The following is a 27,129-nucleotide window of genomic DNA, read 5'->3' as shown; positions in this document are numbered from 1 at the left end:
CCTTCTGATTAGTTGGACGACCCGCTCTACCTCCTGAGCCACAGCCGCCACAGTTCTTCTAACACATTTTCAACACTTAGGTATGCTGCTGATGCTCTGAACTAGAGCGCTTTACAGCAAAGTTCAAACTGTAGAATAAGTCAATATTAACAGAACAAAAAGTCATTAAGACGGCTAAGCAAGGAGCTATTACCACAAGGATGGCACGTGCCAAAAACACCGCAGAAGCCCACACGATATTATATAACAAACGCTTATCCCAGCCATGATATAGTGTCTGGTAGAAAAGAGTGCAGATACTTGGCTGCTATGCTGCTGCTGTAACATAAAGGCAGCTCTGAAAAGCATTGGAAAAAACCTAAGATGCGTAGGTGAGACAGTGTGGCACAATGCATACAGAAGCTGACTCAGGAAAGATGTCTGAAAACCCTTGGGGGATGAGGCTTCTGCTCCCAGCTGAGGCACTATACGCTCATAAACAAGATGAGGTCTATTACTGTATATTACTATGTCCAGATAATGGTGAGGTCTATATTAATATGTCCAGATAGTGGTGAGGTCTACTAACAGTACTAACATATTACTATGTCCAGATAGTGGTGAGGACGTCTATTTTAATATGTCCAGATAGTGGTGAGGTTTACTACATTACCATGCCCAGATAGTGGTGAGGTTTACTACATTACCATGTCCAGATAGTGGTGAGGTTGACTACATTACCATGCCCAGATAGTGGTGAGGTTGACTACATTACCATGCCCAGACAGTGGTGAGGTTTACTACATTACCATGCCCAGATAGTGGTGAGGTTTACTACATTACCATGTCCAGATAGTGGTTTGCCTCCGCAAAGTCCCTTAAAAAGTGATAATGTACACCTCGAAGTGCATTAACCCGCTTATACCATGGTCACTTGCCAACAAAACAATAAGACCAGTCATTTATATTTCCATGTGTAATAAATAAAGCAATCTAAATGGCTAAATGTCTGTTATTCATACTGTAAATCAGTCTTCCACGAAATAAAATAGTCCCTCCCACCTCCACCAACCTCCGTTTTAAAGCCGACTCAAACGTTAACTTCATCACAGGAATGCAGGTTTAACGATGTTTTGCGTTCTACATTAAATGAAGACATTACCGTTTGGCTGCTTGCTTTATTTTGTATGATAGATACGTATTGGCCAAGTATATTAACATTTAAGCGCGAAGAGTTTCAGGAAGTGAAAAGTGCAGCGGGGGCTCGCACTGCGTTCTCTCTCTCTCTCTCTCTCTCTCTCTCTCTCTCTCTCTCTCTCTCTCTCTCTCTCTCTCTCTCTCTCTCTCTCTCTCTCTCTCTCTCTCTCTCTCTCTCTCTCTCTCTCTCTCTCTCTCTCTCTCTCTCTCTCTCTCTCTCTCTCTCGTGCACGAGCCGAGGGAAATATCCTCTTTGTCGCCGAGAAGAGCCTGGTGACGCGAGGTTAAAAATCTCCGAAACGAAAATCAAAATTGTAAATAAGAGTTATTTTTGATAAACTGAGCACACAGGGGTGATTTAAATAGTTACTTTGACAGACTACATTTTTTTTCTCAACTTAGAAAATTGTCATATTAACCCTTAACGAGGGTATAGAGCTCAAACTGCTCTCCTGATAACACTGATGAAACTATGGCGCATTGATATGAACGGTGAACAGACCATTTAGCTAGGTGTCCATTATCACTGTACAATATCACAAAATAATGGACACCTTGCAGCCAATCAGAATCGAGTATTCACCCAGACCATGGTATAAGTCCAGATAATGGTGAGGTCTACATTAATATGTCCAGATAGTGGTGAGGTTGACTACATTACCATGCCCAGATAGTGGTGAGGTTGACTACATTACCATGTCCAGATAGTGGTGAGGTTGACTACATTACCATGTCCAGATAGTGGTGAGGTTGACTACATTACCATGCCCAGATAGTGGTGAGGTTGACTACATTACCATGTCCAGATAGTGGTGAGGTCTACAGTACTAATATATTACTATGTCCAGATCCACTGTGTAGTGCAGTATGTGAAATACTAGTTAATAATCTGATCAAACCTAATGGTGCATTCAGACGTCCATTATATCTCTAGTGAGCCGGTCAACCTGACAAACTCCTACTCTTTTTCCTGTGTCCACAATTCTGTAGCTAAACATGACAAAAAATGGGTGAAGACAGGTGAACACTGCAATGTAGGGTTTTCCCATGCTGTATCAGTATAAATATTACAAGAGTACAGAGATAGAATACTTTAATTAAAACCACACACTATCGGAGTTGGATAATGATACAAGAAGTATCAAGATGCACAAGTTATTCTTTGAAATGAAATACAGCTGCTGCTATACATTATAGAATGAGCAGGAGAATGTATAGTTAATTGTATCAGGGGTGTCTGAGACATCATGTGCCATGAATGGATGAATGGAAGATCATCCATAGTGCTCTGATGAAAAGAACAGCAGATCAAAGGCAAGGCCGTCAGAAGATGAGAGGAGTAAGAAAAGAAAAGGCTACTAAACCATTTCCAAGTTAAAAAAAAACAGCGTTCTGATCAGTAGATCAGTAGATGAGTAAACATATAACAACATATTTCTTGCACGCTCTGGCTTCATTTCCACTTTGGGCTCAAACCTCTTTTTACTCAGAACCTCGGTAACTTCCTGGAAGCGGTGTTGCCAGGCAACTTTGTTCTCTAGGACATTCTATCGGGAAAGGCTGCGGCCTGCAGCGCTTTCAAAGACAGCACTGCTTCACTGAAAGGCTCAGATAGAGGCTGCTGATAATGGACGATGGAGAGATACCACAGAGACGGCAAGACGGAGGACAGCAGAGCGCCCACACTGTGGAGCCGCCATTAAGAGCCCATAAGAGAGAGACACAGCGGGTAAGTGTGTGTGTGTGTGTGTGTGTGTGTGTGTGTGTGCAAGCAAGAGAGGGAGACAGTGCATGTATGTATGTGCGTGTCTGCATGTATGTGCGGGTCTGCAGTGCACACGTAACCAAGAGTGGGAGACAGTATTTTTTCTGTGCACGTTTTAAGCAGTATCAGTGTCTTTGTGAGTGTGTGTTTTGGAGGCTATAATGTGTGTTTGTCTATGCATGCGTGCGTGAATGCGTGTGTACGTGTGTGTGTGTGTGTGTGTGTGTGTGTGTGTGTACGTGTGTGTGTGTCTGTGTGCGTGAGTGATACAATAGCAGTTAAATGTCCGGAACACTATGCCATTACATCCCCGACAATGAGCTGCTGATTAAAATGAAAAAGGCTCTAATCAGACTGGAAATGAGATTGACCACATTAAGGTGTCTGAGTCCAATTTACAAGAGTTGTTTTTGAGTTTTCTGCCGGGCCAGAATGTCCCCGCAATAATACAAAGCCCTGCCGAAATGGGCATTTGAGGTGACTGGGTGTTTGTTGCGTATAGATTCTTACACAGACACACACACTTTCCCTATCACACACACACACACACACACACACACACACACAAAACGCACACACACAAAAATAATACCCAAGTAACAAAGTTCAGCCCCGGCGTTGCTTAGGGAGCAGGTTTGGATACCTGCGGTGAGAGCTGGGCTCAGCAGTGCTAAAGTGGAGGACTTCACTGTGGGGACTGACTGACGCACAGTGAAATGCAATCACAACGCATGCCAGGGATATGCAAGGACAGGAGGGAGGGAGAGAGAGAGAGAGAGAGAGAGAGAGAGAGAGAGAGAGAGCGGAGGGGTGGAAGGAGAGAGGCTTGAAAAAATGGAGAAGAGGCTGAGAGAAAGAGAGACCCCTAGTGAAAATCTGCAAACATTGCAGGTTTTAGATGCTTCACCTGCGTGCGTGCGTGCATGTGTGTGTGTGTGTGTGTGTGTGTGTGTGTGTGTGTGTGTGCACGCACGCAGTGAGGGATCATTCAAAAGACCAATGGAATGGTTTTATTGGTTCAAATTCTAAATATATATCTACACCTACTAGTGCAGCAGCATGAGGTCATACTGTGTTTTCCAGGAAGTAAACATAATGGGAGTTAATTGAGGGGGGATCTTTAATCCTAATTCAACCCTTAAACCACGCCCCTAAAACAGCCCCTTCAAAGAAGTCAGGACTTTCTTCCTCATAACTAGAAAAAGAGAATAACTTCTATCCTTGTGAGAACCAGTTTGAGTTTTACATGTAGATCTTCAGCATAAGGAAATTTGGGCCTGTCCATTCTGTCAAAGGGTCTAGATCAGGGGTTCTCAAAGTGCGGCCTGTGGCCCTCGGGAACATTTATAATGTATTCAGATCCCCATTTAGCTTCTGCAACGTGGTTCTGGTGGCCTCCGATGAGACATGATGGTATATGGACAGATTCTAGGGTCAGTTTTAAAGCCAGAGTTAAGTTGCCGGGAGCATACGAAACTACAAGAAGGCATGGTAGCTGTTTTTGTTTGGTTTGGGTCCATAAATTGGCCCTCAGTCATCAAAACTATGAGATGGTCTAGATAAAGTGAATTAGGACGTTTCGGCTCAAGGGTAATTTTAGGATGAGTTCAGGTTAGACAGGTGGGGAATGAATGTAGTCAATGAAGGTCCTCTCAAGTACAGTAATAGAAACCTGTCACCCATTTAAAAAGATGAATTGCTCTGCGTCTCCAAATGACAATATGCAGAGGACAGGCATGGACAAGAACTCATCACACGCACACATCCATCCACGAGGCAACAAGGCTGGTCACTTTAGACAGACGACCTGGGTGATCGCGTGGTCAGATTACTGTACAATAAAATATATGACTACTGCCACAGCAAGGTCACAGCACGACTCTCGCTCGCTCATCCCTTTCTCTCTCACACACACACACACACACACACACACACACACACACACACACACACGTGTGCAATTTCCATCTCTCTCTCCCTCCGTCTCCGTCTTACATAACCGTTTCTCCATCAATATTATCAAGGTCATACTTGAGCAAAGCACCATCCTTGTCTGTGTGTCTCTCTCTCTCCCGCTCGTCTCCTCCCCACTATTCAATCTTCAGCTGGGCCCATTACCTGAAAAGGTCGTTACCCCCGGCGCTCCTCTGAGAGATGAGGTTTGACTTACAGGGGACGCCGCCAGAGTTGGGCCAACTGTTCGCCGATGTAAAAGTTCAAACACTTCTGCGATATCAACTGTAATTTTCCATAAGGTTAAATACAGCACAAATTATAATAAAAAGAAAAAGGATGTGTTTCCCCCCCCCCCCCCAGCAGAATGCCTTAATTTATTTCCATTCCAATTTTCACTTAAACAGAAAGATTACCATCATCTATTGTCATCGTAATCTACAGGCCGCATACATTTCTCACCTCGATAAATTGTCGGAAAATCCGTCCCCCCCCCCCCCCCACCCACTATGGCATTTACTGCCTGCAATGCATTGTTGCCATCCATTTTCCAGCGCAAATGGCCCCGGCCATTTTCACAGCATGGCAAAGCCGTTGTATTCCTCCCCTTTTGAGCCACAGGTGGGAAGCTTGTTAAAGATTCCCAGGGAGAATCCAGTTGGCGCGAGCGACGAAAAGCTCCGGAACTCGCCCCACACCCCCTCAATACACTAAGCTGGAAAAACACTTTACAGTACATTTTCAGTGACCTACTTCTGCTCGACTCACCAGCACCAACTTTCTTTTTTCAAGTGATGAAAAGTCATTGTGCCTGTCACGGCACCTTCAACACGCTCGCACCTGCCTTGACATATTATGAGCAATTCTGCTTCCTGGTGAATGAACGCCAAACTACTGTAGCTGCCTTAATAGAAGGGCACAACTGGAGACTATTCAAATACACATTAATTCAGCCAGTCAGCGATAACAAATACAAAGTAATAAAAAATGTAGGGGTTTTCTAATGGAAGCTTTCAAAACGTGTTCTCCCATTCCGTTCATTTAGGAGCATTTTCCCAATGTAGTGAAATGCTCCAGTTCACTTGAGCGTTGGGGAAATACCTCTAGGAGACAGACACATAGAGGAATAACTAAAGACACATTGTCACAGACTCTGACAGACACACTCCCTGTGTGGTTGTCATTACTGTAGTGCAGAGGCTTTCAAAGTGGGAGGCGGGCCTCCCCGGGGGGGCTCCAAGCAGTTTCAGGGAAGGCTCAGTGAATATAGTTATAAAAGGGAGATCACATAGAATAGCCTAAATGTGTGTGATTTGTAGATAGAGATATAGTAGTTTGGGGGGAATTTGACAGTTTTACAAATAAATGCCTTCAGACAGACCCTGGTGCATTTGGTGTAGTCTGAAGTTATGACTTATGTCAAACAGCAATATCAGGCTATCTTGGCTCAATTGTTGAGTGTATATGGGATCAAATAACAATCATGATCCCATAGGCATCCAGGAATTGACCAAGGGGGGCGCCTTTTTCCAAGCTTTGTCTGGGGGAGTCCCACAGTGTCAGACTTTGAAAATCCCTGCTGTAGAGCATTGTTGTTGATCGATACTGGCTTCAATGCCAAACACACACCCCTTAGAAATACACATGTAGAAACACACACATACACACACAAATTCCCCTCACTCAGAAATACATATGCACAAGGACACAACATTGAGAAACCCATGTGCACGGCACGCACACATAAGACAACCACTGAAAAACTAAATTAAAATTAATACGCTCAGTTCTGCTCTTTGAATTCCATAATTAATGTTTGGACTGTCAGGCAGGTGAAGGTGAAGCAAGCGCAGGTGTATGTGCGTACGTGCATGCGTGCGTGTCAGTCACACTCGCGCTGGTTGGTCATGCCTGGCTGTCAATCAAAAGATGGCGAAACTTAAGTCTATTGTCATTACGCTGGAATCTTTGTAGTGGCTGCCACGTCAGTTTGCCCTTCCCCTTTCAGACTTCAGACCAAAGCTAAGATGGCGGAGGTGCGCAAGCGTTCACCGAAGCGCTAGTGTGTTATAATAGCATAATGTGTTTGTAGGCGTCTTGTTTACTGTTACTGTTACTGTGTTGTTCGTCTAACCTAAGTGAGCGAGGGTTCATTGTGATGGAGCCCTCGTGAACAACAAGAGCATGTCCATGGAGGCTACATCAGTTGAGCTACGCTCTCTATAGATTTGACAGCCTTTCTCGTATGCTGCGTGTGTGTGTGTGTGTGTGTGTGTGTGTGTGTGTGTGTGTGTGTGTGTGTGTGTGTGTGTGTGTGTGTGTGTGTGCGTGCGTGCGTCTGCGTTTGTGTCCGTACCTGTTTGGCCAGGTTGACGGCGTCAGCGTGAAGTCGGTCTCTCAGATGCGGGTCCAGGAGAACACCCGGCGCAATCTCCACGACCTTCAAAACAACACAACTTTATTGACACAGTAATGACCCATTGGCAGCATCCCTCTGAACAGAAACACGGTGAATTGACAATGTCAGATTCACATAGTTCAAATCAAAACACAACAATGATCTACTCATCACCTTCAAGAATGACTTCCAAAATGCTGTATTAGCATTCTGGAAGAAAGCCATCACCGTCCTAGAAGATCCAACACACATTTCATTTGGACAACCTGGTACTGTCATTTGTGTTCATTCTGTGCCATCTATCATTTAGTAAGAGTAGATATCACTACGGATTTAAAACACACAACATGAACTGAATGATGTTCAAAAGCACATTCGGCGTCTCATTTGGCCTGGTGTGGAAGCTAGGGAGGCGTGTGGGGTTTAAAGATCTGTTTGGTTCCACCGTGTGAGATAAGATCAACCTATCCAGGAGAGATAATTGAATCCAGTTCAAAACAATATGACCCGCGTCTGATTGAAAAAAGCAGATACACAAAAATTTGATTAAAATCCTTATCAAATCTGATCAAAAACTAATAAAAAAGAACCCTATCCAAGAAGTATAAATATCACGTCTGAGCTAAAAAAAAAAAAAAATTCTAGCAGCGCTCTGCCATCCAAAATCTATTTCAACAAGAGATTATTCTTGGTACTGGAATTCAAAAAGATCTTAGATTAGGGGGCAGAGGAAGATTAAGCCTCACAGAATCAAAGACTAGCAGGCTGGCATGAGCAGTGCCGCTAACACGATTATCATCTATAATTTGATTAAAAGAAGAGGGAGAAAGTGATGAAAAGATTTGATTAAAAAACAATATTGATGTGACAATATGCAATGAAATATTACACATGCTAATCGGCGTCTTCTGATGAAAGCATTGTTACGCCAACTGACGAATAGATAATTAGACAATTAGAAACTTCCTTTTTATGCATTGTAATTGTTTGCTTGTGATGGAATAAAGACAGGCTTGTCCGTCCTGTGTTCGTGTTTTTGTTTTGTGTTCATGCAGCATTCAGATGTTCTTGCTTATAGTCCAAGAACCAGCTGAAGCTGGCACACCACACATGGGTTCATTCTCCAGTAATGGGTAGAATGAGCCACTACTAATGAATTTGAGTCATAAATCTCAACTATTCTCAAAGAAAACTTTGTTTTTTGTAGCCTGATATCGCCAGACCAAATCGCAAACGCAAAAACGAGGTCTGGAAACTCAATTTCGATTTCCAGGGGGCGTTATGGACGGGTGCGGACCATAATGCCTCTGGACGCAATTGGATAGACCTACACCCAATCAGAGCAACCAAACGCATGACGTAGCTCTTCTGTCAGTCATCGTATCAAACCCCCCCCATACAGTACTAGATCAACGGTTGTGTTTGGCCCAATCTCACATGGTCAGACCCAACGTCTTACGTCAGCACGCCTCCAGCGACAGAGGGTCTGAATCACAAGTCAGCATTTCCGGGTTTTACCAGAGGAAATCCCCTGGCTCCAATAGTATCATGGCGGAAGTCCTACTCTCTGCATGCATTGGCGCATCATTCAAAAAGTACTGCCCACGAGTTGCATCACGCAAATAGGAGGTGCGTGGTTGGTCAAATCATCTTTAAGCACTTCTCAGGAGCTGGCTATGGCTGCCTACTGTGACACTTTAGATCTGCCTGACCGCTTTCAGGTCGGGTGGAAATCTGTCTGAACGAGACGGAGGCCAGAGGCGCATCTGCCAGAGCAAGTAGAACATGAACTCGCAGATGCGTCAGGTTGCCAGGCCAGCTTTTCTTCTTGATTCAAGTTGATTTGGCTGAGAATGATGTAGACACCCATTCACACAGCATTAGCAGTGGTGACATTTTATTGGCATATCATCCTCTTACCCCCTGCTGCTCAAGACATATTTTCCTTTACCCAGGGTCATCATTTTAAACTATAATCATTTTATTTATTAATAACATGCTGCATAGGAACTGATTGTTTGTATAAATGTGAAACAGGCCCCTCTGTACATTCACTGCTTGTGGGTTTGATTCCAGCTTATGACCTTCTAGGCCTCCACACCCCTCCCCCAATCACCCTCCACTTTAAGCTAATTTTCCTAATGCAGCAGAAATGCCACGAGGATCATTTTAAACAAATTCAATGACTAGGTGGGGTTATATGAATTTTAAACTGAGAACGTCACCTTTTGGTGCCTCCGCTGAATGGAGCAGTCTCTCTCGTACAGGTGGATGACATTACCGTACTTATCGCCTGGAGAGAGAGAGAGAGAGAGAGAGAGCGAGAGAGGAAGGGAGTGGAGGAGGGGTGAGAAAGACGTGGCTTTTAACAGGTAATTCAGAATATCCCCTCCCCCTGTATGCCCGGCAGACACTAATTAATCACAGCCACAACATATGCGCACACACAGCGACAACCTATGCACGCACACTAATGCAAAAGCACACAAACACAAAACACAACACTCCAGTAGAAAAATGTGCACACCGCACACACATACAGATCCAGGTCCAAATACACAAACGCACACAAATACAAACATGCACACATAAGTACACATTCGCAGTGTAAACACACTCAAATCCGCACACACACTTATACACGCACGCACACACACACACACACACTTATACACGCACGCACACACACACACACACACACTTATACACGCACGCACACATACATTTCTAATAAGTGTGCGAGTTGGATTTCAGTTCTATAATATTGAGTGGGAGTGCAGTTTCCTTCTCCATAATGAAGAGAAATAATAGCTGGACAGAGCTTTGCTACCCAATAAATCTCAAACACACACACACACACACACACACACACACACAATGCATCAGGGTTCCTTCATGTACATACAGGCCAACACACACAGTGCTTACCCAGGATCTGTACTTCGATGTGTCTCGGCTTTTCAATGAACTTCTCAATAAACAGAGCGCCATTCCCAAAAGCTGTCAAGGCTTCAGAGTAGGCCCGCTGGTAATTCTCCTCCAGTTCCTGACAAATCAAAAAGAAAATCCATACATGTCTCTGAGTTATCTCTGCTGTTCGATAGGCAGGCGGGCAACCGAGACAGAGAATTTCATTTGTACCGTTTTCAGGGGGTTTCGGTTTCATCATAGTCTAAATGCTTGAGTCATTTTTTCCATTCCTGCATTAGGTGCACCTGTCTACTCATCTAATACGTTAAATATGAGTATTTTATTTCCCTACCTGTCATTCACGCATGTTTTTCTGGTACCATTTTTCTTCCTCGTTTTTCATTCCGTTACCCACTTTTGTTCGACTTTTCCTTGATTTTTACACGCGTCGTTTGGGAGCAGGCAGCTCCCCATGATCTGCGAGAGCGAGCTGTGAAAGGTCAAGCCTCAGCAGATCGAGGTCATGACTCAATCTGTGTGTGTCAGTCGATGCTCTCCGCTGTCCTGCCCGGCACCGTCCAATCCGCTCCGCCGGGGCAACACTCCCTCGCCCTCACGCCCCCCTGTGCCTCAGGAGAGGAAGGCCGCAGCACATCCTCAGCATCCCAACCAGGTGTTGACGTCATCTACGTCATGCCAAGAGAGCTCCTCCGCGTAGAAAGAAGGGCCGACGTTTGTGTCAAAGCGGCATCTTGGGGGGGGGGAACAGCGCGGGACTGGCAGCACCAGGCAGGGTTCTCACACCTTCTTAAACGTCACATTCAAGAGGCCAGGCCTCTTGAATGGCCCCTCCCATATTCACGAGTTTCCTTGTGAGACCGTGGGCGCTTCCATGACACCCTCCCTCCCTGTTTCCAGCTGCCGGTTGCCTGTTTCCGCCCAGGACCGTTCATAGCGAAAGAGACTGAAAATAATCATAATACTTGTTGTGACTTATGGGCAAATAATAAGGTGAAGAGAGAACCTCCGTGGCCAAGCCGGACATGTGGTGCCGTAGGCGGGGACGGGCTGCATGCTACTCAGGGACTGAGCCCTCCCTGGCTGGCATGCCTGGGTGTGTGATGCTGCTAGACCCAAAAGCACTCACAGTGACTTCCAGGTTACTGTACATCACTCACGTGTCAATTAAAAAGATTAAAACCAAGTACTTGGAAGTACTTGGATTTATACAGAGGCCCTTACGAGTGCTTGAATTTAGCCTACCGCAATCCCTGAGTTTGATCCTTGTGCGTTCCGTCACCTCTTTAAGTGCTAGGCCAAGCTTGATACACATTCTTCCTATATCTATATCTCCAGTCCGCGCTGTGCTGTCATTGCTGGTCGCCTCGGTCTTGAGAGCACTTAAGAGATGCAGAGGATTTCAAGATTGCTTTGAGTTTGTGTTAAGTGTTAATGATTCATTCCAATGTGGAAGCATGACTGGAAACAAATTTGCATTAGAGGAAATACGAGTCTGGTATAAGTGAAATTGTGGGGCCGTAATTTTGAAATAATTTGTTGTTGAAAAGTGCTTGAAAACGGTCATTAGAAAAGAGTGACAACCCCCGAATTAAATAAGCATTCTAATGTAGCACCCCAGGTGCCTGTTACAGAGAAATAATAACTACGATATGATTAAATGTGCATTCCTTCACTTCGGAAGCCCATTAATAATAGTAGTGTCTTACAACCGGTATTATTATAATTTTTTACCTCTGCCAAGGAGGTCATGTTTTCGGTGGCGTTTGTCTACCTGTTTGTCTGTTTACAGGATTACGGAAAGACTACTGGGCGGATTTTCATGAAAATTCGTGGAAGGGCGGAGCAGGGGCCAAGTTAGAAGAACCCATTACATTCTGGACCGGATCCGATCCGACTCAGGAAATCTGCATATATCCTACTGTAGCAGACAGGACTATCTGCCTTAGAGGAGGTCTGTGCTCTCTCCGAGGGCACTTCTAGTTTGAAGTATTGGAACTGGAACCCCAAGTTATAGAGCCAGCAGCACTGAGCATTTTGAATTAAAACATTTCACATTACTGGTGTGTCGCCATCTGTGTAGAGAGGGAGAAACTACTCGTTGCATTCCCCTCACATTCGTTTAGTGGGGCCTGTCAGCTCGGCCCCACTGGAGCCTTCACACGTGACGTTTTCCCACTCTACTCGTCTTTGGAAGAGCACATCACATGAAGGCATAAGCCAACGCCTGGCACTTTTAATGTTGCTCTGCTTATTAACCAACAAACATATGTGGCAGAACAAGACGTAAGATAGGCTCTGCATCATTAGCCTTGCCAATTAAAACGTACATACGAGCCACCAAAGATGCACTTATCTCAGTTATAAAGTCAGCTCCTCATCGCCCCCTGTGCTGTAAATATGAGAAATTGCTTTGCACTCGCCTCGCATCACTTTGGTCTGCTCATCAGTTGGAGCCGAGTGCGACGCTGAATAACCAGAAATGTCAACAGCTAATTAACTGGACTGGGGCACAACTGAGAAAAGGTTATGCTTTCCGATGCATTGCTGAACAGTGTGGCTCAGTGTCTACAGTATGGCACCAGTGCTGCATTTCTTGCCCAGTTCAACGGGTAAGACCTCGTTCACACCATAAGCCCGAAGCCACGCTGAAGCTACGCAGCGCTACGGCAGTTTCATTTCAGCTGTTAACAGGCGAGACCGTTCACACCAGCCGCACGCCGCTCCGCGCTGAAGCCACGCTGCAGCGATAGTTTTGGCTTCTCTTCTAATGTTCAAGCGTGCAGCGCGGTGCACCCGAGAGCAGCCAGGCATGAAGTCAATGCAAGTTGTCAGCGGGGGGAGGGCAGCAAGGAGCAAGGCGCTGAGGAAAAGAGTGTGTTTCTGGTGTGACCGGTTTAGCGTGGCACTCAGCTTCTGTTAAGCACTGCTTCTGAATAGCGCCTGGTGTGAACCAACAGTAAGGACTAGGGATGCACAATGATAGAAGCACGTCATCGCTATCGTCGGCCGATAAAGGCTTTAAAACAGGCCTGTCCAAAGTCCGGCCAGCGGGCCGATTTGAAACGGACTGCGGCTTGTCTCTCAAAATATATTATATGTGGCCCTCCACATAGTATTGTTTAATCAAGCAAGTTCACTTTGCGTTTTTTTCTGCTCACCTAACGATGACAGCACATCATACAGTTTGTAGACAAGCACCAACTAGGAACAACGCAGGTGGAACTAATGTAAACAGAAGACGAACAGTTTGCAATGAAGCAGTGAATGAAGCTAGACAAGTGAAATTGTGTTATTCGAAATGTAGCAAGAAAAATGTGTCACTTTTTGAGGAGGAAAAGGTGACTTAAAGAAAACCCACAGCACGTAAAATATTCAAAGACGTTATTATCAAAATGTCCATGCAGGACTGAAGATAAGTGGTCTGGCTGTCATTTCCAAGCAATTTCACCTTCATTCAGCACAAAGAGAAAACGAATGAAAATGAAAACCACAATTGGGAGACGCAGACACGAAGACAGCCAAAAAGTCCACTTTGTTTTCTCTTTGGCGGACAAGTGTCAGGACTTAGGATTTATGTTGTGAGTCTGGCCATCTTTCACAGACGTGTGTGCAGCAGTGGCCGACAACAGGATTTTCAGGTTTTATACACTTAAAGCAGCTACGAGCAAGATTTTCGATTGTTATTAAATCTAAATTTAATATCGATGCCTCACATCTTACCTCTAATAGTAGACAAGACCAACGCAGAGTAGTCTTGCTTTAGCGCCGAGTGAATCGGCCAGTGTTGTCTTGATGATTAGTCTGTCTGCGGCCGGGGCAGATCAGGAAGTGAAATGAAACGGTTTACGCAGCCACTTCGGCCATAACCACAAAATAACAAAATTACTTCCAAACAAACTGTTAGAATATAACGAGAGATGTTCGCGAGAGTAGCAAGCCCCTGGATATAGCGAGCATGGCGTTCTCCTTGTTTATGGTCTGTTGCTAGGCAGAGCGAAACGGTTGAAGGCAGGCAGCTGCCGTAAACCGCTTCGTTTCACTTCCTGGTCCATCCGGCCCGCCGGAAGACAGACAGACTCTATAATCATCAAGAGAGTAATCTCCGATTCACACGGCTTTGGTCTCAGCTACTATTATAGGTAAGATGTGATGCATCAATATTACATTTAGACTGTTTAATAACACTCGAAAATCTTGCTCGTAGCTGCTTTAAAAACCACCGGTACATCAAATCAAAAGTTGTCCCACACTTACTGTACTATGGACCTGACAATCTTTACACCACAGACTGACTGAGGCAAGACTAACACCTCACCTAATGGAGCAAATACAGTGTGGATGGTTTCCACAGGGCGTGCTTCCCTCACCTCGTACTCTCTGACCACCCTCATGCCTCGACCTCCTCCGCCGTAGGCCGCTTTGAAGATGATGGGGAAGCCGTAGGTCTTGGCAAAGGCATGCGCCTCGTTGAAGCTGGCGATGGGCCCGTCTGTGCCTGGGACCACAGGCACACCTACAGAGAGATAGAGGTGGATGCAGTCAGTGGATGCATATGGATTGAGAGAGATATTTAACCCATTGATACCTGATGCAGCATTTGTGTTTGTATCCCTTTAAGACCGCGAACCGCGTTAACGCGGTTCGCGGTCTTAAAGGGATACGCACACAAATGAGGGATATACACACAAATGCTGCATCAGGTATCAATGGGTTAAAGGTGACGTGTCATTTGGCAAGTTCGACATCTCAAAGTAAAGGCAGACAGGAAAGACTGGGTGAGAGAGGGGGGGTAACTTGCAACAAAAGGTCCTGGGCCAAGACCCTTCCTCCAGTCATTCCCCTACATATACCTGCGTTGATGGCCAGGGAGCGAGCCTCCACCTTGTCCCCCATCTTGCGCACCGTGTCCGGGCTCGGCCCGATGAACCTGACCCCCGAATCTTCGCAGGCCTGTGCGAAGTCCGAGCGCTCGGAGAGGAAACCGTAGCCCGGGTGGATGGCGTCCACGTTGTTTTCCTAGAAGGGGAACGAGGGATGGACAGAGAAGGGAGGGTGAGAAAGACAGAAAATGATTTATTCCACTGCAGGATGTTTGGCTGATGCATTTTTGCACTCGCGAGGAGAACAATCATCTACAAAAGGTCAAAACTTCAACCTTCTTATATGTTAATTTATCAACGTGTGTATCAGTGTGTATCAGTGAGACTTTCCCAAACACTTCTCTCATGTTTTAGCATGCAAATGGCCAGCCCACATCTTCTGTTCACACTTGAAGTTGGGCTTCTGATGGAGATATGAACAGAAAGAATATGTGCTGAAAGATGCTTTTGATGGAGATATGAGCAGAATATGTGCTGAAAGATGTCATATTTGTTAGTGGAGCCAAGAGGAAGGGATGTAGCGCAGCTTGGCAACAGCTGAGCGCTGTTAAACACGGAGCCTCTGTGGGCCTCGGTTAATGCTTGGCTCCCTATTACATTTGGGAGTGAGGGAGACGGAGAGTGATCACACACACTGCAAGCTGGACACACACACACAAACACGCCACACACACTGCAAACTGGACACACACACAAACAGACGCCACACACACACAATGCAAGCTGGACATACACACACACTGCAAGCTGGACACACACACACAAACACACGCCACACACACACAATGCAAGCTGGACACACACACACACAAACACACGCCACACACACACACAATGCAAGCTGGACACACACACAATGCAAGCTGGACACACACACACTGCAAGCTGGACACACACACAAACACACGCCACAAACACACACTGCAAACTGGACACACACACACAAACACACGCCACACACACACAATGCAAGCTGGACACACACACACACCACACACACACTGACAGCTGGACACACACACACACACACACTGCAAGCTGGACACAAACACACGCCACACACACACACACACACTGCAAGCTGGACACACACACACAAACACACTGCAAGCTGGACACACACACACACACACACACTGCAAGCTGGACACACACACACACACACTGCAAGCTGGACACACACACACAGCAAGCTGGACAGTGAATTGTGAGTTACATATCAGCGCGCGCACACACACACACACACACACAGTAGGAACCGAGGGAAAACAAGACATTTTGTTATGGTTCTATTTTAGTTACAGTCTTCACAGTCTTAATCATCATCTAGTCAATGGACACCAGTAGGAGACTAGCAGACACACAAGATTCTGAGAAGCATGCAATCACGCACACATGTGCACGTGCCTCTCTCACAAACACACACACACACACACACAGATAGCTGCCTAGCTTGACAGATAGAAGCCATCTCCGGACCAGTACGTGCCATCTGCTCGTGGATACGAGGCGGGCTATAATTATGGGCTGTCCCGTTGTTAAGGGAGCTGTTACTGGCAGAATGGACCCCCGCCGCCCATATATCCACACACACGCATATGAATTGCAGCACATAGGCAGGTCCCTCCCACCCACCCACCTCCCACACGGGCACGGCCAGACATGTCGATTAGATTCACACAGGGTGGTTCAAACACTCGGGCGCACACACAAACACACAAACACGCAAACACGCACACACACCTAAGAACACATGCACGCAAGCAAGATGGCAATAACGCATACTCACAACACACACACAATGGCCACATGCACACACACACATTCCTCAGCAGAAGCTCTTGGGACAGAGACGGATGGCCTAATAGAGTGATACACAGTGCGTTAGAGAGGTGAGCATACACAGAATGTGAAGTAGGGCTAGGCACTACATCGATATTATATCGATATTGTAATGATATGTGACTAGATATCAGCTTAGATTTTGGATATCATGGCATAATTGTTGTCTTTTCCTGGTTTTAAAGGCTTTAAAGTGATGCAATTTTCTGAACTTACCAGACTGTTCTAGCTTTTCTATTATTTGCCTTTACCCACTTAGTCATTATGTCCACATTACTGATGATTATTTATCAAAATATAGAATATTAATCATTGTGTAAATATTTTGTGAAAGCACCAAGAATCATCCCTACAATATTGTCGCAATATCGATATCGAGGTATTTGGTAAAAAATATTGTGATATTTGAGTTTGTCCATATCGCCCAGGCCTACTGTACATCTCACATGTGGCTTTGACTTACAACTGAACATTTAGCCCACTTTGTAGAAAATACCGACATATACCGTAAATTCCGCACTATAAGCCGCACCGGAGTATAAGCCGCAGCAGCAAAATTGCCTGTTTGTTACATATCGCTGCTGTCGTTCCAGGACCTCGAATCTCCAAAACAGAAACTTTTCAGGAAGTAAAAAAAACCTGTTTGCTCTTAAACTACTGAACCAAATGTCGTCAAAGTTGGCACATGTCTTAATTATAGTTAGTTTCCCGCTGAATGTGTCATTACTTTATAAATATCTGACCTGGATAAGCTCAAATGATGTTGTTTATATTATCAGTCCGACTTGGAAGCGCTTTCTCATGGCCAGTCAAGCGGGAGGCAGCCGCATCCTCATGCACGAGCCCCCAAGCTCCAGGCCGCGGGCGCGCGCGCAGGAGCAGCAGGATTGCCCCTCGCCTCTCATGGCCGATTTGGGGCTTTCGCATGGGGTGAGAAATAGTCTGACATAACGTAACGTTAACGTTACTTTATTCTGGTAAGAAAGCACTCCGATTTGCATGTTAAAACAAGTTTGCAGCCTAGGAATAACTGGAAAACATTTGATTGATATATTAACGTCAGAGGAAGCCAGGATGAGTCAAAACGATATGAGAAATACACAGCGCATCTGCCGTGTGTCTTTTCCGGGTTTAGTGTCCCGCGTGGGGGGGTACACACGGAGGTAGGGGGGGGATTTTGAGGTTTGACTGACAGATTGAGGGCGAATGGCGTTACGAGATTTACTCACAAGCTCGTTTTAATGCTTTTCCATTGGTTGCATTTGTTAAAAACCACACAGAGACATGAAGGGTGACCAATGGCATTGATTCATGACAAAAAGTAAGAAAGTGAAAAAAGTGACATTCGAGGTCCTGGCCCGACACCGACGATATATAAGCCGCACCGGACTATAAGCCGCAGGTGTTTTAATGTTTTTTTTTTGTTTTTTTTGTTTTTTTTTAATTGTGTTTTAATGTTTAATTACCATATGTAAGGGTTCATGCACAGAGGGGATTGTCGGGAAAGAGATGGCTGTTTGAGGAAGCTCCCATTTATTAACATTTCAACAAAACAACATAACACAACACCACCTGTGTTTTTTTTTACAGTGCACACAGTGTCCGCGGTGTGGTGAAAAGAGGGCAAGAGAGGAAATTAAAACAGAAGTGTATTTATAGTTAGAAAGAGTGCTAAAAAAGAGATTTTTTTTTTTTTTTTTTGAAAAAATCCATAGATAAGCCGCACCGTTATATAAGCCGCAGGGCCAAAAAATGGGGAAAAAGCCGCGGCTTATAGTCCGAAATTTACGGTATACAGTATTGTGTATCGCCATTCAGCATAACAGAAATATGATTTTTGGTCCATATCGCCCCGACACTAGTAAAGATTGAGAAAGAGCGTGAGCAAAAGAGAAAGAAGATTCAGAGACACACACACACACACACACACTTTGCTGGCATGGGGTGTCTGGGCCCCACATAGGCAGACGGATTGTGAGAAATGAGTTGGACGGCCCCCCAACTTGGCCGGCTGACCACATGCCCGCGCAGAAAATTAACAACCAGGAGAGATTGATCAGCAAAATGATAATGAACAACTGGCAGCATGTGCTGCAGAGAAGAGGCAAGATGTGAGGGAATGCAGGTAAGAGGAAATCAATGGGATTTAACACATGCAGAGATGAGTCGTAACAGGCCGGGAAGGAGAGAAGGAAATAGGCAGTGAGGAAGTTAACATGCAATCAGATAACCATATTAATTGGACCATTTTATTTCCCAGGGGCAGGAAATCATAAACACCTTATTCATTTTAGAATAAACCGACCAACAGCAATCCGGTGGAAAATGCAATCGGTTTGGAAGTGCCGCATTAGCAATTAGCAATCTGATCATCTGATCTGACTGCAATCATGTCAACTTTTAATCGGCCTTCGCATTAGAATTGGCACGCATGATCTTGCATATCATTCACACTCACACACACACACACACACACACACACACACACACACAACAGGTACAGACCGTGATGTGGCACATTTGTAGAGTGAAAAGACTATGGAGCCACATATTAGGTTCAAGAGATTCTATATTCTCATCTGTATTAGCCTTGGGCCTTCATAGTTTTGGCAATGATCAGTCCCAATAATGTGATTATTCCGATCACAGCTATAAACGTGTTGATTGCGTGCTCTGTTATGAATGTGAGCAGTTGGTGCCAAATTGCTTTTTAGTCGCTTTAGACAGATAATAGGAAGAAGGAGGAGGAATGAAAATGATCGGATGGCTGGAGCTGAAAATGGAGGCGTGAGACAGTGTAGGGAAGGAAACAAGGAGGCTAGGGAAGATAGTCATCTAGACAAAGGAAGGCAAGAAGTAAGGCAAGTAGGGAGGAGGTTAGGTAGGAAGGATGGGAGAAAGGGAGGAAGAGGTTGGCTATTCCAAAAATCGGGATGCTGTATCTTAACATGAACTAGTAAGTATTAGATTAGACATTTATTGTTCACTCATGTGCAAATTAATTTTTGGCTTCAAAGACTTTTGGCTTCACAGACATACTACGGTACATACACTTAAAAATAGGGATGCACCGATGTGAAAATTTTGGCCGATACCGATAACAACTTTGCTGTTATGACCGATAACCGATATTTACCGATGTCGATTATGATCTGTATAAAAACACATTTTTGTGATGATCAAATTGTGTACATACTGAAAAACACATGTAAACACTGAATTTGAAAGATTAATGTCTTTCTTTATTTCCAAAACATTTGGAAAAGCCCAGAAATCATAGATTTACTGCAATGTTTCCTCTCAATGTAAACATTTTGGCTGATACCGATAACCGATATTAACATTGCAACATTGGACCGATGCCGATATGTTAGAAAATGACTAACATCTGCCGATACCGATATGATTGCCGATATATCGTGCATCCCTACTTAAAAACCTCCTCTGCCATGGGTTAGAAGACATGAGATAAGATTACATAAATAATGAAGAGGGGTGAGATTTTCCGACTTCATCATAGGAGATGCACAGCAGCAGCAGCAGCAGCAGCTAGCTCTGGTGAATATTAAAAGTGCTGTGCTTGGTGTGCGGGTAGAGCTCCAAGACCATGTGGCCTGGGATGGCTTCTTTGCCAAGTGAGTCTTCAGACTAACATATGCATTCAGCAGATGGGAGAAAGTATACAGTACATCCATTAAGAGTTCACATAACTTCTGACTCCACCAAAACCTCATCCACATATTCCCAGGGCTCACAATTTAAATCTTCCTTATGGATTTGATTTGGTTGCGTCTGAACCAATGGTCTGAACACATGGAGGGAGGCAGGTGTTGGAGAATTGTGTGTGTGTGTGTGTGTGTGTGTGTGTGTGTGTGTGTGTGTGTGTGTGTGTGTGTGTGTGTTTTACCTTGGCTACTTTGATGATGTCAGGAATGTCCAGGTATGCAGCAACAGGCGCCAGGCCTCTCCCAATCAGGTAAGCCTCATCTGCCTTCTGCCTGTAAGAGGAGTGCAGAAGATTGCATGTCAGAGGGATGTGGAAGGAAGGAGGCAAAGAAAACCAGGAAGTCGACTTTAATTACAAGACGAAAACACACACAGCTCTGGGACTAACTCTCCCCACCGCCACACAACAATAATTTACAGTTTTAGGCCAGCAGTTCCCAGCTCACCAACCCCCAGGCACCAATGTTTAGTCAAAGCAAGCAGCCTATGATTATGATTCAAATGACTATCTTAATCAGCCCTCTTTTAGTTTATAGAGCTGCATGTTTGTCATGTGAATACAATTACACTTATCCGTCGCCTCTGAATAGCGACTGCACAGCAAAGAATCGGCCATTTCTAACCACTAGCCAAGGCGAAAAATACTCACAGTCCTCCTTAATTGCTGCTAGCACTTTAAAACGCCTCAGTATTTTGGAGTCGATATTCAACACCGGCAGCCGAAAAGACCCATTATACAGTAGTGCTTTACATAAAGCAGTGTGGTGTTATTCTACTCTGATGTGGTGGGGAGGGGGGGAGGGGGGGTGTACCTGTGCATCTGTCCGGTGTCTTGCTCGGAGTAGACGGCCACGGTTCGAATCCCCAGCTCGGTACAGGCTCTGAACACACGGATGGCTATCTCACCTGTAAGAGAGGCGGAGGAATCACATGAGGCGTTATCGTCATCATATTCCAGTCATCTGTTGTCCTTTTGTCCACGATTTGCTTTCATTTAATTTGTGCACCACCAGCCTCTACAGAGAGCTAAAGTGAACGTCACTTCCTGCTTTTCTCCCTGTACCAGCGTGTGAAAAAATATGAATGGTGGTGAACGGAGAGATACGTTACTTTTTTGATCCCGTTGTTGAATTGAATTGTGCACCTGTTAAATTTAGTCAATTTAAAAGATAACTATGCATGTCAAGAAAGTCGCAGTTTGTCCTGAAACTGAAATGTAAGGTTTAGTTTTGTCAATCAGCTACATCTCGTGTCGCACATTATACGTCACACCATCAACAACAATGGACTGGCGGGAGAGACGTCACTTACGCGCCACTTACGGTTGTGCGTGGTCTTTCTGATTTATAACTTATAGTGCCACAGTTTTACCACAAACTGCGACTTTCTTGACTTGCAGAGTTATCTTTTACATTGACAAACATGATGTGTGTACTCCCGTGGCACAATTCAAACTGGATCAAAAAGGTAGCGTATCGCTCCGTTCACCACTGTGATATTTTTTCACACGCTGGTACAGGGAGGAAAGCAGGAAGTGACGTTCACTTTGGCTCTCTATTTCTTTACCTTCCTTCGTGAAAGTTGACCTTTATTACGTTCTGTTTAGTTGTCATTATTATTTGGATTTTTCTTTTTTTCGGCAGGGGGGGGGGGCATTTTTGAGCCTGTGTGTGTGTGTGTGTGTGTGTGTGTGTGTGTGTGTGTGTGTGTGTGTGCGTTTGTGTGCGTGTGCGTTTGTGTGCGTGCGCGTTTGTGTGCGTGCGTGCGTGCGTGTGTAGGGCTATACAAATAAACTTACTGCATGGCGTTCATCACTGCAGTACGTATATGGTTCTCTCAGGTTTGGCCGAGACTGTGAGGTCTACTTTTTACATGCCACTATATATGCACACAGACACTGTGTATAATTTATGAACAGCTTTTGTCCTATCCTGTGGCGCTGCGTCTAAGAATAATCCCTCCGCTGAGAGAATAAAGTCAGCCTTGAATATTTTATATATATACTATATATTATATATACGTTATACAAAAGTCGACCATGGTCCGGTGCACCTTAATGTGATCCAATGCAGTGTTGATATCGTGTCACACCGATGTGAATGAGAGATTGATGGGAAGCAATGCTGTGTGTGTGCGCGTGCGTGGGTACGTCCGTGCGTACGTACATGTGGCAGTAACCACAATCTATATGAATTAAATTGATGGATGAAAGGATTGTAATAAGGCTTTTAAAGTGTGCACACAGGCAGGCATGTAATGGGGAGTCCTTAAAAGCCAGTGAAATAAAACGCATGAATAGCCCCTCGCTCGCCAGTCAAATCCCGCACAGTGCCTCGTGTGGAGTCCCTCTAATTACACACTGGAGGCCTCCCTGGACAGCTAAGCCATTAGCAGCAGGGGGTCCCAGTGATTATAAGCATTAGCCGAGCGCATCAGCGATGTTTATCCTGCGTGGAACGACCACGCTGTCGACTGCCTGCTGCTTAAACAAACTCCAGCTCCCCTCCTGTCATTACATTCCCATCCAGACCACAAGCGGGCGAGGAGAGGACAGTGCTACGACCCACTGAGAACAATACACTTCCTGTTGATCGGATTTCTCTTCAAATCTACGTTTCGGCTTCACGGCCATCGTCAGAATTCATTCATTCTTCATCCGCACTGCAATTTCAGTAATGTAGACCTCACTTATCGGCGATTGCTAGCAGTACTACTAGGAGACTATTGAGACAGAGAAATGCATGTTTTTCCACTTCTGGTTGGTTCAAATGTGTTTTGCAGAAAATAAATGCAGCGCACTTCATTCAGATCCCAGGTGACGTAGGTAGTGGCGTGCTGATTTGATTCTAGCTTTGATAATAATATGTTTGAATGAAGAGGTGCAGATCCACCCAGCATGGTGTGCTCAAATAAATTCACGCAGCATAGCAAACTAAAGGAGAACTTCGGACAGTTCCAGTTCAAAAACAGTTTTGCAGACATTATTATTATTGAGAGTTGATTTGAGTTCAGTTGTGGACCAGTGATGTCATTTGTGCATGAGTGACATCACTGGTCCACGACTGAACTCAAATCAACTCTCAATAACTGTCAAACTAAATGAATGTCTGCAAAAAATGTTTACAGTTTTCCGATATGTTTGAGATCATGTGCAACTTCAACTCCGTTTCCCCAGACTCGATCGGGATACGGTCAGTATTGTCATCGTCTCAGTCAATGGTGAATTACTATTGGACAGGACATGGGTGAGGCCTCACCTCTGTTGGCCACCATGACTTTCTTGATTGGTCGATACTCAGGGCTCTTGGGGCCAGAGTGGGCGGAGCGATAGAGGAGACACGACCTCCTGACGGCCAATAGGCCGAGGCCGCCACGAACCACCCGGTACCTCAACATCCTGAGAGAGGGGGAGATAAAGAGAGTGGTTAACATACACACACAAACTGTGGTAGAGGGAGAGGCAGACAGGAAGAGGCAGCGATATAGACGCCCTATCATCAGTGACATCGTTATTGACAAAAATCATCTTATGACATCACTGATGATGGCATAGGCACTGATGATGTCATAGGCATTGTGACATCATCAGTGATGAACAGATTTTTTTCTCGATATTGATCTTTAAAAGACAAAGAAAAAGACCTAGTGATCGCCAGGGTGATAGACTGACACAGACTTTGGTTCTTAACCGTTAGTTTGCAATGAGTGAATGTTAAGATGTCAAATGCTGAACAACTTGCTATTCCACAAAGTCTCAAATTCCCCGGCTGTGGAGCTGCAGGTTTGGTTTCCTCAGTGACTTAAGTTTCACTTGGTTTTTTACCATAGACTGTAAACAGAGATGGACAGAGTAAGTGCTCATTTATGCTCCATTTCTGTCCGAAAATAAATGTGCCCGTTTCAAATGATATAAACGTCACTGTCCACACATGCGTCTTTCACGTTGGTATTATGTTAGGGCCTGTGTCCATCTAGCGTCTTTTCATCAGCTCCGGCGTCTTTTTTCAGTTGTTTCCAATGAGGAGCGAGCGTATGCGGGCGCACACAGACGTCTAGAGAAAGTGCGCTGCGTCCAGCGTCTATTTTCACAGCGCTCCGGCGTTTTTGTGCGCCCGACTACCAGCGCTTCCAGCTGAAATTATTTTAACTTTTCAGAAAGACGCTGGTGTCGGGTGCTCCTTTTCTGGCAACTAATCATATGGAAAAACTATCGCAACAGAGACCGAAAGGCTCAATTGTGGGAGCAGATTGGCTAGACACTTAATATTTCTGGTGAGTGTTGAGCTAAATCACTGTATGTGTGTTGTTAGCTAATGTTAGCTGTCAGCTATCAAGCTACTACTGCACTGAACTAACGTTAGTTTCAGACTGCTTCAAACTTGTATATTGTGCGCTGATCTGCGTACTTCCAGCGTTTAACGGTCGGAAAAAGACGCTAGATGGACACACGGCCTTAAGTAATATATCCACTAGTAGGCAGTAGAGAGTTGTGCGCAGGTGCGTGTGGTACTGCTCCAGTTCCTCCTTATCCGTAAGCTTGTGCTTTTACCTCTACACTACCCAGACGCCCCTCAAAACCATTTTTTGAACCAGGCTGGAAAACACGTTTATTCCTGCTGTAAAGTCGGGCATTTCAACATTGGGGTGAATGTGGATTGACACCAGGGTGGGAATTTCATCATTTTATCGACAAGGCCGTCTGGCCTTCGGCATCACCATTTTTATTAGGGCACAAAGGCCATTTGCTGCAGCTCTATTGACATCGTGAAGAGTGACTTTTCTGAAATGCATGTTCAAATGAGCCAATTATGCTTTGTATACAGTAGGCTACATTAAACTGAGACCACTGATGCTTTTAAAGCAACCGACAGTCGCAGGCTGGCCAGTGGGAGGGGCAACGGCAGCCATGGCCTCTGTGGAATTCCCACCCTGATTGACACCCTTGTGCAGGCAGCCTCAAATGGCCATTCAAGGAACTACAGTTTTTTCCTACTTCCGCATTGGCTTCATGTGTCCAAGTCTAAACTCCACCCTCGGTTTTTACTAGGCAACATTCAAGCCAAAGAACCCTCCAACCACAGTATCACGTGGAAAGGAAAATTCTCCTTCCACAAACGCATACAGTACACGCACACAGACAGACACACAAACAGGCAGTGCACACACACATACACACTAACTAACCATCATTTACACCTGCTGTGACCCCAAACACTAACGGTGATGGTTGCATTTCTACTCACTAACCCCCTGAGGGCAGACATTTACTCACAAACAGCCCATTACTACTGTACACACTCACACAAAGGTTACACACACAGCAACACATGAGTGGCACAAGAACACAAAGACACACACGACACAGTAAACCTCTCCATCACCTCATCGACAACATGGTAAGTACCTCATTCACCCTGGGAGTCTGGCAGCTTTGCAGATGGAGTGTTTGGTGCTGAGCATAGTCAACCAGAAGCTTCTTCTATGCCCCAAATAGGAAGTGACACCTGACTGACAGTCCTCTGCTGCCACTCTGTGGTCAAACACCAGTAATGCAGCCAATGGAGACTGAACCAAGGAGCAGAAAAGGATGTGCCAACCCTCTCCTCAAAAGTCAAACCTCTCTGACTCCAGTACCATTCAGCTTGTCATGGTAACATGACCTAGACAGGAGAGCCCCTCCCTATTTTTTCGCCTAGAGAAAGTCTCATTATGCAAACTCAATTCCTCTGGGTTTCCCTTAACTCAGACATTACCTCTAGCTCATGTCATGATACATCTTCTTGCTAAATATACTCATGATATACATCTCCTTGCTAAATATAGACTCAAGGATAACGTACTGTAAGGAACTTCAACGCTATCAGACTAAGACAGTGTTTGATAACAATGTCGCTGTACCTGACCTTCATGATGGCATACAAAGCTAGACTGGACTAGTCTGCTCTGGTGACTACAGCTAATGTGTGTGCATTGGGTTGTCTACATTAAAAGGGGGAAGACAATATAATTGAAGAATTCCTAGATGTTAATTCCTATCCTACTGTACTGTACTGTATGTGACATCCTCCTAATCCGTTTTTTGTGAAAATGAAACAACTCTCATTCAAAGGCAGAAAACAGCAAACTAAGGCCATGTCCACACGGAGACGAGTTTAGGTGTATCCGCTAAAGTTTTTTGCCGTATAGACATTTCGTCCAGACGGAACCAGCGTTCTGGGAGTATACGTTCTGGGAGTATATGCTAATTTTTGAAACCGGGTCCTAGAGTGAATAAATCTGAAGACGCCACCCTTGCATTTCCGTGTTTACAACCCATACGCATCTTTCCTGAACCGATGACGCCATAGCCCCACCACTGTCCACCAGCAACAATAGCTTACAGTGCACTAGCCTTCGTGCTACAGCAGCTACTGTGCCTGTTAGGGCTCTTGCAGCAAAATATAATGCTCCTCTATTAC

General features: G+C 45.0%; 1 protein-coding gene across 1 annotated transcript in view; it reads right to left on the bottom strand.

Annotated features, from left to right (window-relative positions):
* The window catches only part of LOC310779342 (pyruvate carboxylase, mitochondrial-like), a gene marked incomplete at its 3' end in the record, with an annotated part of 392,062 nt that overhangs the window by 348,059 nt on the left and 16,874 nt on the right, over positions 1 to 27,129 (bottom strand). The window contains exons 2-9 of the mRNA XM_083639880.1: positions 23,929 to 24,068; positions 21,484 to 21,577; positions 20,853 to 20,943; positions 15,074 to 15,239; positions 14,591 to 14,736; positions 10,221 to 10,338; positions 9,518 to 9,585; positions 7,251 to 7,334 (exon numbers count right to left, since the gene is read on the bottom strand). Of these exons, the coding sequence (XP_083496006.1) occupies positions 7,251 to 7,334; positions 9,518 to 9,585; positions 10,221 to 10,338; positions 14,591 to 14,736; positions 15,074 to 15,239; positions 20,853 to 20,943; positions 21,484 to 21,577; positions 23,929 to 24,068 (907 nt within the window). The remainder of the gene's footprint in view (positions 1 to 7,250; positions 7,335 to 9,517; positions 9,586 to 10,220; positions 10,339 to 14,590; positions 14,737 to 15,073; positions 15,240 to 20,852; positions 20,944 to 21,483; positions 21,578 to 23,928; positions 24,069 to 27,129) is intronic.

Source organism: Poromitra crassiceps, assembly GCF_964638095.1.
Source record: "Poromitra crassiceps genome assembly, chromosome: 7".
Lineage (NCBI taxonomy): Eukaryota > Metazoa > Chordata > Actinopteri > Beryciformes > Melamphaidae > Poromitra > Poromitra crassiceps.
The sequence above is the reverse complement of the archived record's forward strand: the minus strand, read 5'-3'. Positions and strand labels throughout refer to the sequence as shown.